This window comes from Dromaius novaehollandiae, chromosome 1, assembly GCF_036370855.1.
Source record: "Dromaius novaehollandiae isolate bDroNov1 chromosome 1, bDroNov1.hap1, whole genome shotgun sequence".
Classification (NCBI taxonomy): domain Eukaryota; kingdom Metazoa; phylum Chordata; class Aves; order Casuariiformes; family Dromaiidae; genus Dromaius; species Dromaius novaehollandiae.
Window position 1 is genome coordinate 102,681,478 of NC_088098.1, and position 12,963 is coordinate 102,694,440.

At 37.9% G+C, this 12,963-nt stretch overlaps 1 protein-coding gene across 5 annotated transcripts in view; it reads right to left on the reverse strand.

The window, feature by feature from the left end:
- The window catches only part of POU2F1 (POU class 2 homeobox 1), a 121,231-nt gene that overhangs the window by 23,335 nt on the left and 84,933 nt on the right, over positions 1-12,963 (reverse strand). For all 5 annotated transcript variants that reach the window (XM_064522612.1, XM_064522609.1, XM_064522591.1 and 2 more), the window contains 3 exons: positions 6,441-6,535; positions 3,973-4,146; positions 80-221 (listed from right to left, as the gene is read on the reverse strand). In XM_064522612.1, coding sequence (XP_064378682.1) covers positions 80-221; positions 3,973-4,146; positions 6,441-6,535 — 411 coding nt within the window. The remainder of the gene's footprint in view (positions 1-79; positions 222-3,972; positions 4,147-6,440; positions 6,536-12,963) is intronic.

A 12,963-nucleotide genomic window follows, 5' to 3' on the forward strand; every position in this document is an offset into this window, starting at 1 on the left:
CATAAATGAAGCGGTTAACAGCTTTTCAGAATCCTACTGATTTTGGTGGGCTGGTGAAGAAATACACAGACTTATTCACCTGCATCATTGAGCCACTTTTCCAGAAGTGGCTTTAACTTGCACATGTTCTTAAAGCTGAGGTTCAAGGCTTCAAAGCGAGAGATGGTAGTTTGGCTGAAGTCATTTCCATAGAGTTTGCCCATAGCGAGCCCAACATCACCCTGGACAAAGAAAGAGAAAAAAGGGATTCACTAACATAGGTACTTCCAAAGCAAGGAATCCTGTCACATTCTTGTGCTCTCTTAGTGACTCTATTGGTGTGAGTGGGTTTTCAGGTTCGCAGAAATTTGCTCAGTGCTAAGAAGATTCATGCTAAAGCAAATAATCATAAAGAAATGTCATCTTTTCAAATCTCAGGCAGTTTAACCATGTAACTCTTTCCAGGAAATCCCTGATGCTTTGTCTTCCTAGCATTATCACTAAGCATAACACTCCACTGAATATTATAACTTGTATTTTTTTCTTAGTTCATTAAAATAAGTATGGGCCAACCTCTTTTTAGGAGCAGATTTAAGTATTTACATATCTCATACCAAAGAAGAAAAGTTCAAATAAGTAAAAATGCAGTGTATTCATATCCTCATATTAGTAGAAAGCCACTCTTGAAAATATGAATGAGGTTTGTCTGCAAACATATATCACGTTTAGATAAATGCAAAGGTATTCTTATCTGAACTTTTAGTATCTTCTGCGGTTCAAATCAAACTTCTCCCCACAGATATTTCTTTCAAAGCAGACAAGAAGTCGAACCATTTCAAATAATGATTAACTGTTGTCTTTACTATCGTGACCCATCTGCCAGAATTTACAGATCATCTCTTTACATCTCTTACGGCTTTTCCAAATTTTAGCTAGCTATCAGACATTCTGCTTATCCTAATAGCTATACATATACCTCCATGTACTTCACTCTAAGGAAGTATCACACTTAAATCTCATTTGCAAAGAAAAATCAGTTTTTGATTATGGACATTAAAATACATCACGATGTTTTCTGGTTTTGTTTTAATGCACAAAGGTCCTGTCCTTGGGAAAAAAAAGAACAATCTTTGAAGTACGCTATTTTCTCTAAAGTAGTTTAATTTAGAATTTTATTTTTTAACACAAAAAAGTGATGAAAAGTCCAGAAGAACAGACTAAAGAGCTTGAGCATAGTTAGTGGAGTTTAATCGCAAATGGGTTAGTCGGACTGTGCATAAAGCTTGCTTTCTTTCCTTTCAGGTCAGACCCACAATCACAGTTTGATACAAGTAACTAACAGCATGCAGAGTGGCCACATCCAAGCAAGGAAGAAGAAAACATTTCCTAAGCTTAGTAAATTGTGCAGGTTGTATGAAGAAAACAAAACTCCTTCCTAGATAAGGACCAGAACAATTGGTTTCTAAGCCTTTCAATAAGAAGAGGAAACAGCTGGAACTCATATTTATACCTCTACGCACATCCCTGGATTCTGCACATTTCAAAACTCATAAATCATGCTAAGAGAAGTAACATGGATGCTTAGTGGGTTTATGACAAAGAAAACCTGGCTATTTAAACCATTTTAGAGAGAAACTGATCTGTGCTTTGGCGGGAAAGAGTTATGACATTTGCTTCAGTCCCCCAACCAAATTTAATTCTGATATTTATGTTGTTCTCACTAACATTTGCCATATGATTTACAATGCATAGTTAACCATTTCTCTGTCAATAGTTTAACTATGCCAAAAGGTGGCAGCGCTTAAGCCACGGGCAAAGGAATTTATATACTGGGATGGGAAATGTATGTATCGCGATGAACTGCTGAAAGGATGGCTGGAGCAGACAATAAAGACACCTTATACACATCTGACCTACTTTGTAGGTTGCATGAAGCTCTAGTAATGAATGTATCTGGTTATAGGGCACATCATAGTTGTGTGCAGAGGTCTGTTAGGAAGTTCAGAAAGACTAGCAGAGATAGTATTTTATACAGAGTAACAATAATATAGTCTACAATGTTTCTTCACATAGCTTGAATCTCAACTAACCAATTAGTCAGGTATCTGCAGTAGCACTAAGATGCAGTATGTCCCTTGTGTTTCTGTATGTCCAACACAGTGATATTTTTAAGGAAAACCTTAATCAGGCTTTAAATCTGTCTCCTCTGGACACTTTTGGGGATGGGAAGAGAAGATAGAGCTGCTGAAAATCAGAACTTGTCTGTTATATCACTTACAAGAGAGAATGTAGTTAAGCGATTAGTTTGCAATGCAAACTAGATCTTACAATTATTCTTGAAAGGCAGGGGTGGGATAAATCTGGTGGGTCTGAAAAAGCTTACAGTACCACTGGCAATAAATTTTTGTTATCCTCTGAAAGGCAGTCTAATTATGCACCTATACGAAACCTAAGTATAGGGATCTTTAATTATCACCCAATTGTGCAACAAGCTAAAAGTTAATAGAACTGCCTAATTATACACACATGTGCTCAGAGCATATATCAGAGCAAGGATTGACCAAATGTCATTTGACAGCTTTCTCAAAATTCCCCCTTTTTAAGCTCAAAATCAAATGCTGAAATGCAAGCCTGAGCAATTGTATTTATTTTTCTTGACCATAAAAATTCACAACAGGGTCAATAAAGAAGGTTTAACATATAACTTAAAAAGTCTACCTGCTCCATTATAATCATCTCACAGCAGGGCAGATCAAACATACTAACTAAAGCTTTATATGAACTTCCTCAGTCAGGCTATAGGGAAGCTATTGTATTTTACTTTGGTCTGTTCTGCTCTATTCTAGCTTTTGCACATGTCCATCACTAGTGCATTTGTGTACCTCCATCTAGTGGAAAGGAGCGAGGGAAGGAGACACACATGCCAGCAAAATGCACTTCATTTTACTAAGAACGTTCTGTTCTTGAGTTATAATTAAGATGCTGCCAGGAACTTTCATTATGAATCCTGATTTTTCAAGCACTTAGAACCTTGCCAGAAAAATAAATCCAACTTCAGCACATACTTTCAGTTAGAGTAGGTTTACTTATTCCAAGGAGCAAAAAAATCACATATGCTGGATTGACTGCTCTTAGCTCAGACTTTTAAATATCTGCTTTGATTTCTGTTTGCTATTTCTTCTAGCAAAACACAATTATGCTTAACACAGGCTGCTGCCAAAATTAATTCTTTATCTGGACAGATTATTTTAATTTTGCAGGGAAAAAAAACATTTCATTTTGATATTGTTAAGAAAGGGCTCTTGGATCCAATGGCAGCTCCTTTCAACAGGATAATGGGACATATAACTAATTTGTACTTCTAATTGCACTTCTCATTCAAACATTTTTGGTATGTTCAAGTTTACTTTTCTTCAGCTTTATGGGTACTTCTGAGCTTTTAAACAAAACAACTACAACACCAGTTCACTTCTGCAAGGAACAACCTTCAAGGTGACAAACCTTTCAGCTTTTGTTTAGCATCCTTAGCAAAAGTATTAAATACAGAAATCATTGATTTTTAATAGGAAAATACGCTTGAGGGTGAAAACTCTTTCGACATCCAAAGCAACTTTACAGTTGTGACGTATTTTTTAAACGGTTAATTGTGCTGCATGATTTTTGGAATATTGTACTTCTGAAGGCGGCTTTCAAGTGTTTTGTCCCATTCATTTTAAATCCTATAGAATGAACAGTGCACATGCAATGACATTTGGAGCCGGTAAATGCATGTACCTGCTGGGAAAATGGCTATACTTTAAAACCAATAGGGAAGTAACATATCAGATGTACGGCCTTTTCTGTTATGTCTTAGAAATCCCCTACATAAAGGCCAGAGCATAACCTTATTTAAGAAGGCGCTCCTAGGAAAAGACAGAATTGGAATCTCCCTCCAGACTTGAAGGATGAGGCCTCCGATTCCACACTGGCAGGCACTACGCTACTCGGTCTCACCTGAGTGAATCCAAGTTTGATCCGTCTTTGTTTGAAAGTCTTGGCAAACTGCTCAAGCTCCTCAAGGTCACTGGGCTCCTCCAAGCTGGGAGTGTCGATTCGCTTTGGTGTCGACTGGCTCTGTGGAAGTGGCTGAATGGGGGTCGCTGCTATTGTGCGTGTTGGGGTTGCTGGCTATTGAGATAAAGACCAAGGAAAAGATGAAAATCAGACTTAGAAGAATAATCAACAAAAATAAAACTTAGAAAAGATATGCGAGGCTTCTGTGAGAAAGATCAATGAATCCAACACTTCCAGCAATCTGAATGTTCCTCTGATTTATTTACAATCCTCTCAAGAATGAGCTATCACAGTGCAGAAAACTGTATTAGTATGACAACCTTTTAAAGGCTCTGTCAGAATCAAAGAAAAGTAAGAGATGTTCTGTGCAGCAGGTTTCCAATGACTTGCACTTGCTGCAGAAGCTGCTCAAAGAAAGGCTGAGCATTCCTACTTGGTATAATTCTATCATTTATATAGATAGCTTGGCCTTCATTCCCTTTTAATCATTTTAAAATGGAATTTACTGCTTCCGTGAGGTGGCAGATTGTCATCTGCTCGAAAAACTCAAGTTCTCTATTTAATCTTGGAACAGCAAGCACGTAGAGGTAGCAAACATGGCAAGTTTCCCCTAATGCTACCTTTCGTGACTGACGCAACTCTTCCAGAGAGAAAAACAGATTATTCTCCAACTTTATTGATACTTGCAACAGAAAGGGTGACTGGAATCGTGATACGAGAAATTGAGCAAAGGCAACCTACAAAAAATTATTCCCTTCAGGTCTTCCCCCCCAAATAAATGGCTAATTTTCAAGGAAGTCAGCACAAGGCTTATTACTCCTGACCATGTTGCTCTGCAGCAACAATAAGAATCTGAAAAAATCTGAGCATTGTGAAGAATATCCACAGGTGAACAAAATACATTAAGATCTGGCATTAACCAGTTTAGGTTCTATGTGCAATGGGAACATTGAAAACATGTTCTGAATTAGGCACAATACATGAATTGAGATGCAGAGACAAATCTTTTGCTCTAGCTAAATTCTATTCAGCTCAGCTGAGGGGCTTAAGCAAAGGTGATTTTGTGCTTTTATGTCCCAGGCCCAATTCTGAAACTATGCACTTCTACAGCACAAACAATAAATAAATAAATAAATAAATAAAGAACAGTCTCAAGTCTACACAAAACTACAGTAGCTTGCAATGGTACACAAATAGATGTTCTAAAACAAATGCCCCATACATAGCTCAGTCTTTATGCAGCTCCTTAAGTTGGTTTTCTCCTGGCTTAGCACAGCAGCATTTTGCAGTGCACAGCAGATGGTAAAGGGAGGTCAGGATCTATATAATTCCATTATTTAAGAAATAATGTAATCATATATGATATTTCTAGGATTGCAAATACGTATGTCGCACTATAAAGGTTTTTAATATTTTAAAACTTACAGTAAACATAGTGGGCAATTACTGCAATCTCTCTTTACTGACTTGGCCCTTTTATATAATTTATTTTCTTTTTGTCGTTTTGATACTTTTTTAATCTAAATATAACATTTGGTAAGGAGTTCTGCTGCTAACTGAGGTATGAACTACAGAGATGAGACAAATTCCATTTTCCACATGGTGCATGAAAAATACTATATGTGGTATAATAGAAAATGCAGTTTTCTAAGGCTGATAGACTCAGGCTTCTTATTACAGACTAAAAATTTCTTGTATGTAACGAAATTGGCAGGAAGATACTACATGGTATTTGAGAAACAGTGTGCAGTCATGTAACTAAACCATACAGTAAAACTTAGAGTGAAGCAAAATTAAATTTGCAGGCACGTGCAACCTTAAAATTGCTTTTCTTACAGTCTGAAAGCTTAATAATAGAGCTTTAATATTTTAGTGTGTTTCTAACAGAATGTTTTAATGCATTTCTAACAGTCTCCTCACTCTCAAAGAAGGTAAGTAATAAGACTGGCAATGACTTAGCAAAATATCAAAATAACCAGGCTAAAATACAGACTGATTCCTACCACAATCTAACCTCCCCCTCCTCCCAAAAAACAAAAAACCCAACCAGCCAGCAATTCTCTTTTGAACTTTTTGCTGCTCTGAAATTCACAAGTTTATAGATTGTCCGAGAAAACCTTACAAGAAAGCAAACGCTCCTCTAGTCCTGTTAACTCAGCAGATCGCGTGAAAAATTTCAGCTAAAAATAAAGTTTAGAAAGTTAAGCGCATGAAAAAGGCACCTTAGAATGGAAACTTAAAAAACTGAAAAGTTCTGGTTATTTCAGTTTTACACTGAATCTATCTAAAACAACAAACTCACTAATGTAGCTATAATATCTATTCCTGTGACTAACACAAAGGGTCCCTACACTTCAATAATTCAAATCCCCCCAAAGCAACAAATAAACTGTAGAAATAAGCCTGACCTGCGAGGCAAGGGTGATGCTTGGCTGAGACTGCAGGAGGTTGGCTTGGCTTTGCTGAGGTAGTTGCGTTAAGAGATTCTGCGCTTGCAGGAGACCTGGAAAGAGAAGAGAGGGGTTTTAGTTTGTCATTTAAAAAATACTAAAACACGAAATGAGGTGAAAGAAGGCTCTTGCCAAATAACGAAGTTACAAGACATTTGAGAGGCAAGCTTTTATTTCATCCCTGTATAGACATTGCCAGGCTTTGGGCTTCTCAGTCCAAAATTCCCCTGCATTTTCCTAAAGCATAAAGAGTGACAGAAAGGGGAAACAGAAAAGCCTGTACTACTCTCCATAGAAACAGCTTGCAATGATGCAGGTTATCCCCATTTTCTGCACAGGAATCCTTTATCGCCTTTTTCACCTTACAGACTGAGGGTATGCTTCTTCCAGTAACTAACAGCTGACCAAGAATTAGGGAGCCATACAGAAGGGAACAGGTCTGCAACAACAGAACACTAACCAAACCCACTAATTTGGTTCCTTGTTCACTCTTCTTCCTCTCCACATCATCCCATACCAGCTGCTTTACAACTGTTTACTGTACAACTGTTTTACCATAGAAGGCAACTTTCTCTAGCAAACTTAAGTAGACCACACCAGAAGACAAAAGAAGCCCAGATAACCTTCTCCTGGCTGAAATAAGGAAGGAGTCTTTTGGAAGCATAATTAGATCTTGAATTTTAGATAAGTGCCAAACAGTGTTTAAATTGCACAAATAAGACAAGCATTACAATGAATACATAAAAAACCCAAGAAAAAAAGAATGACAGCATTAACAAACAATTGGGGCTGGTGCAACCAATACAGATTCCAAATTAAAAACATTAAATGAGGAACATATCACTTTAGGCAGTCAGTGATTCTATACATATACACAATATGCTGTCATTCTAAAAATAATTTTTCGAACGGTCCTCTACTCATACGGTTTATTAAATCGCTCAGCAAACTGAGCAACATGCGTGCATATTCAGTTCTTTAACCAGAAGTTTTTTTGCGTTTTTTTTGCATTTCTAACAGTAAAATACGTACTTTTAAGGGCTAAGAATCTTGACGAAGATACACCGACAGCTAGTCACCTCTCTCAATTTGATAGTATGTAATGTTACTCTTATTCTTTATGTCACTTCTGACTACGCCTACCAACTTCCCCTATAATAATTTAAGACGTAAACAAATTAAAACTACATTTAAAAGGTGTCTTCAAGATTCCAAGTTCCTACAACCTGGCAAGAAAACTATGGCCACCCAGCAGACAGAACACAAGCAAGCATCTACATAACGAAAATTATGGAATTTGAATTCAGCATAGTCTGTTCTGGCCCATCAGCAGGTTGATCAATCAGTACACGCTACTCAGGACCATCTACCTCTTACCACAACACAGTCAGGGGACACAGGAGTTTAGGACTTGATGACTATCAAATGGAAAACAATGTTTTATGAGATTAAGGTCACAGGAGACATGAAAACTGGAATTAACATGGGGTAGGAAGGACAAAGTCATATCCTTGATGTGGGATACACATCCACAAAAAAATAGGCTTCACTAATATTGCTGTTACAGTTTGTTTTTTTAAATACAAAGTGTTGAATATGTATTTTAGAATAAAATGTATTGCTAAAAAAATACTTAAGACCTACAGAACAAAGCCAGCTGCTTATGCAAAATCATAGTACAGCACAGACAACAGCTATGTAAATTTGCTTTGTACCATGTAATCAACACATTTCAGCTGTGTTTTTGAAAAGCCACAGTGAGAGAACTGATCAGCTTAAGGAACTTCTGAGACAGCTACCTACTACTAGTTGCATGGTGTTTTTGCAGTGCAGACATTTGTTCACTAGGAAGATGACTTCAGGTGCCCTAATTTAATTGCTATAATGAATAGTCACCTCTACGTGAAGAGCTTTTGACCTTTATTTAGGGGCAGTGAATTCTGACAACCTGAAATAGAAAGTTCTAAACTATTATAGTGATGATGCAGAGTGGCTGATCAGCAATGAAAAGAAACAGGTAGCTTACAGTGATCACATCTGACCTCTAATCCACCTGTAATAGCACTGATCACAAGTTACTGACTTATCTTTTGACTATAACCAGAGTAATTAGGACTGTCCTTTTGTGACTTCTTGTCCTCAAAGAAATCCCATAGGATGATTTTCTGGCAATAACATTTCCATTGAAGTGCATGAGATGACTGCATTCTTCCTCATTTTGTTCTCACTTATATATTCTGAAGTAATAAGCACAGAAGGACAACATAAAATATTCTGAACACGCCTCATATACTCAGCTTTTATATTATTTTATCCTACCTCAGAAATGCTGTTACAAGGTCTCTCAGGCAGAAACTGGAGAAAGAACAAGTTAGGTGAAGTTCAACCCGAGGATGACGGAAGTAATAATCAGGCGATGGGGAAAGCAGCTGAACCGTTCTGGCAAAGCACGCATCCTTTCCTTTGAGTTAAGTCTCTTCAGATACTTTTCAGGCATATACTGTATTTGCATCTTGTTGAATTCCTTGGGTGGGCAGCTGCAGTTCTGTCTTTCTTGGATATGACTTGTACTAGCATTAACTTCAACTTTGTTTTTCTGAGATCAGACTACTGCTCCCTACTTCAGTCTGGGATAACGTCAGTGAATCGAATTATACGGCAGGTAGCACAGCCTTTTAAATACAATGGAAGTCCAAAACCACACCTTTCAGGCAACTGTTATGAGTGATTCAAACTCCTGGTTCCTCAGGGACTGATATCGGTGCCAATACCATTTAGCATATTTGCATTATGGATGATGGGACAGAATGTCCTCTCGGCAAGTCTGCAGACAATACCAAATCAGGGGGAGCGGTCAACAGGCTGGAGGTCAGAGCCCAGACAGGCTGGAAAAGATGATCATGAAGATCAATGAGGAAAAACAGTCTAGCACCTGGACTTGAATAACCCCCATGCAGCTGTAGAGGCTAGGCCCTGGCTAGCTAGAAAGCAGCTTTGCAGAAAAGGACCTGGGAGTCCTACAGGACAAGCTGAACATCAGTCAGCAATGTACCCTTACAATGAAGATGACCAAACACATCCTGGGCTGTATAAGCAAGAGCGCAGCCTGCAGGCTGGAAGAAGTGATCCCTCCCCTCTACTTGGCACTTGTGAGACCAGCGTTGGTCTTCACAGTACAAGACACACACTGACATCCTTGAATAAGTACAGTGAAAGCCCATCAAGATGGCTAGTGGGCTGGCACATGCATAGAAGAAAAGGGTAAGAGGGCTGCATTTGTTCAGCCTCACGAAAAAAGGCTAAGCAGAGATCTCAGTGCTGTCTTCAACTACCGGATAGGAGGGCGTAAAGAAGACAGAGATGTACTCTTCTTGAGTGTGTGCAGTGATTAGAGGCAACAGACTTAGGCTGGAACGTGGAAAACTCCAACTAGGTGTAAGGAAACAAATTTTTTCACCATGAGAGTGATCAAATACTGGAGCAGGTACTCAGAGACTGCAGAGTCTCCATCCTTGGAGATGCTCAAAACACAAAGCACACCGCTATAACTGAACTTTCTTTGAGGAAGACTATTATAACCTCTAGAAGTCCCTTCCACCCTACATGATTCTTTCATTCTATAAAAGTTAATATTGTACTTGCATACTTAACTTTACAGAAGTAGTACTTCTGACTTGCTGCTCTGGGTACTAAGAGCCTAGTGGTATCACTGCTTATATAGTAATAATGGCAAACAGAGCACCGTTACAAAGCTCCAGAAGAATGGTACCTCCAGTGCTGAGGTAGATAAGGATTTATGCAAGAAAAATGTGATGTTTTAGAGTTATTTACTATTTTTAATAGTTAAAATAAATGCATCTACCATAGCCCAGGACTTTTCCTGCAACGTCTAAGCCTAGTATGAATTAATGGCCCAAGGCAAAAACTCTTCCTACCAGCCAACAGTCCCCAAGGAAAGATCTGAGGATTCAGTTGTTACTGTCTAAAATTAAACAAAGGATAAAACAAACATTCAAGTGTAGATTTTTTCAGCATAACTTCTTAAAAGTTGGCCCAGAAGCACAATACATAATCCATCCCTAACTGATCTCCCAAAAGAGTGACATTTTTCATCTAAAAAGAACTTGACTGCTTTTTCTCTGCCAAAGCTGCTCATCTTCTTGCAGTCATATCCTGGAAGCTAGCTTCCAAGGCAGAACCTTACGATGTTGCAATTTGATTTAACTGGAAAATAAGGAGAAGGAAGCAGGAAGAGTTATCATATCACATACCACATACAGTGTCATTTGATCAATTTTGTTGATCACTGTTGATGCAAAGAAACCACTGAGCACTTTGGTGTACCTCATTTTATCTAATCCAGATCTTCCAAAATAGGGATTCAGAGTTGAAATTAGATTGGGAGCCAAAAAGGAGAGAAAGTACTAATCTGATGCATTCCTAGAAATTTGCTCCACTGAGATACTAAACTGCTGCATGCTGCTGCACCTTTTGCACTATGCAAGTACCCTTCGAGATCATTTCAAGAACATGATGCAAATACGCTGAAGTTGGTGAACTGCAGTTTTAAGAGTACCTAATCAAGGATCCCTACAAATATGCGGCCACACCACTGTGATGAAAGTCAACACTTTTACCCATTGATACTGTTTGGGTGCTCAGAAGCAAAGTCTTGATTCAAAGAGAACACTAAATGTAAAGCACTTAATTCATAACTTGGCAACAGGCATTTGCAGGATAGGAGAAGAGTCACCATTTAAGTCTCTTCTTCCAAACTCTCCTTCATTCCATTCTGAGCTTTCCTATCTTATTTGGGAAATGAGTTTGACTCAGCTACATTTTATTCAACTGCTGTGACAGCAAATATGCTGTCATTAAAAGTCCCTTGGGAATGAAGAGCTGGGTCTCCTCATCTGCCTACTGAGGGCACCAGCACCTGGAGATATTATTCACTTCAGCTGGTTGATGTAGCATACTATTAATAAAATCAGAAGGAGTCGTGTTATGGCAGTGCATGTATACTGTCTCAGATGAGACAAACAGCTGTCTTATAAATTTGATGCATGTGAGAAGAAATGGAGGCAACTTCAAGCACCTTCCTTCATTCTCACACTGGGTAAAGCCAGCAGTATTAGCACCAATGTTTCAACTTACTTTATTCATATTTAAGTTTTTTTTTTTTTTTCCTTAAATGAGACAAGTAAAGTCTTAAAGTCTGCAGTACAACTAGAAAGGTTCCAAGAAGAGAACAGGATTCAGCTGGACCTATCATCATCACAGGTATTTTCACATGAGAAAAGGAAGTCATAAACAAGACCTTTAATAATAAACAGCAATACTTTGAGAATAGGCCTGGATACAATGTTTAAAGCTCATCAGTAGCTTGTCTTCCACATTCGCCTTTCTGAATATGTAGGTCATGCTTTATAACCCCAGTAAGTTCTGTTTCTAAACCAGCTTTCTTTACCACAACACAGGTTTTTCTGACGTATTAACAACTTCTGCTTACAGCATTAATTTAAATGAAATGTAGCACCATTTCTCTTCTCCACTCACACTTTTATCAACATTTTTTTTATTGGCAGTATCTTTGGAGTAAAATGACAAAAGGCCATCTGATAAGTGTAACATTTAACAAAAGATATCTATAGTTACAGTAAAGGATGTTGCACTGAAGATTCTAGAGACAGACTTATTATTTCACAGAACACAAATGAGATACAAAGACAGTATAAGGTGCTAACTTCTTGCCTTTGACTTTAAGTGTAACATGGGGACAACAACTGCTGTGAATAAGAAAGTATTCCAGATTTCTATTTCCATTCAATCTTCTGTTTGTCTGCTGAGGCTTGAAACAATTGTTTCAGTTATGATATTACCTGTTATGAGCCATGAAAAACAGAAACCTTATGATTTGTTTCATGTAAGCCACTGGGTAACCAGAAATCATATGGAAAAGATGACTACATTAAACATATGGCAGTGAATTTATGGAGAGAATTTCACATCTGCTGTGATCTACAGTATATGTTGAAGAAAGATATCAGAAAAAAACCCTGATCATGGCTTGGTATTTTAGGTATCAATTTTTCTATCGTTTTTCAAAAGTTGGATCTTAAGACAACTTAAGCCAAGGGGTTTAATCTCTTCCAAGAATCTAAATGTGGTTGCTGATGATTGCAATGCTCTGTCCCCCATCACCTCCCCAAGTACATGGCATGTCTTCCATGATCTTGCTTAGAGAGATCATTCTTTGCTCTCATTTCCCTCAACACTTGTTTTTGACAGAATAGCGTTCCTCTTGTACATGACTATGTGATATGTACAAAATATGTAGGACAGTCTCTAAAGCAATAGATTTCTTTAAGAATAGGTAGTATATAAATAAATCCATTTTTTTCATTTCAGTAACTAATTGGGTGCATATATATAAAGCTGTATGCAGCACTGATGAGGCAATCAAAAGTTGAATGTCTTTAGT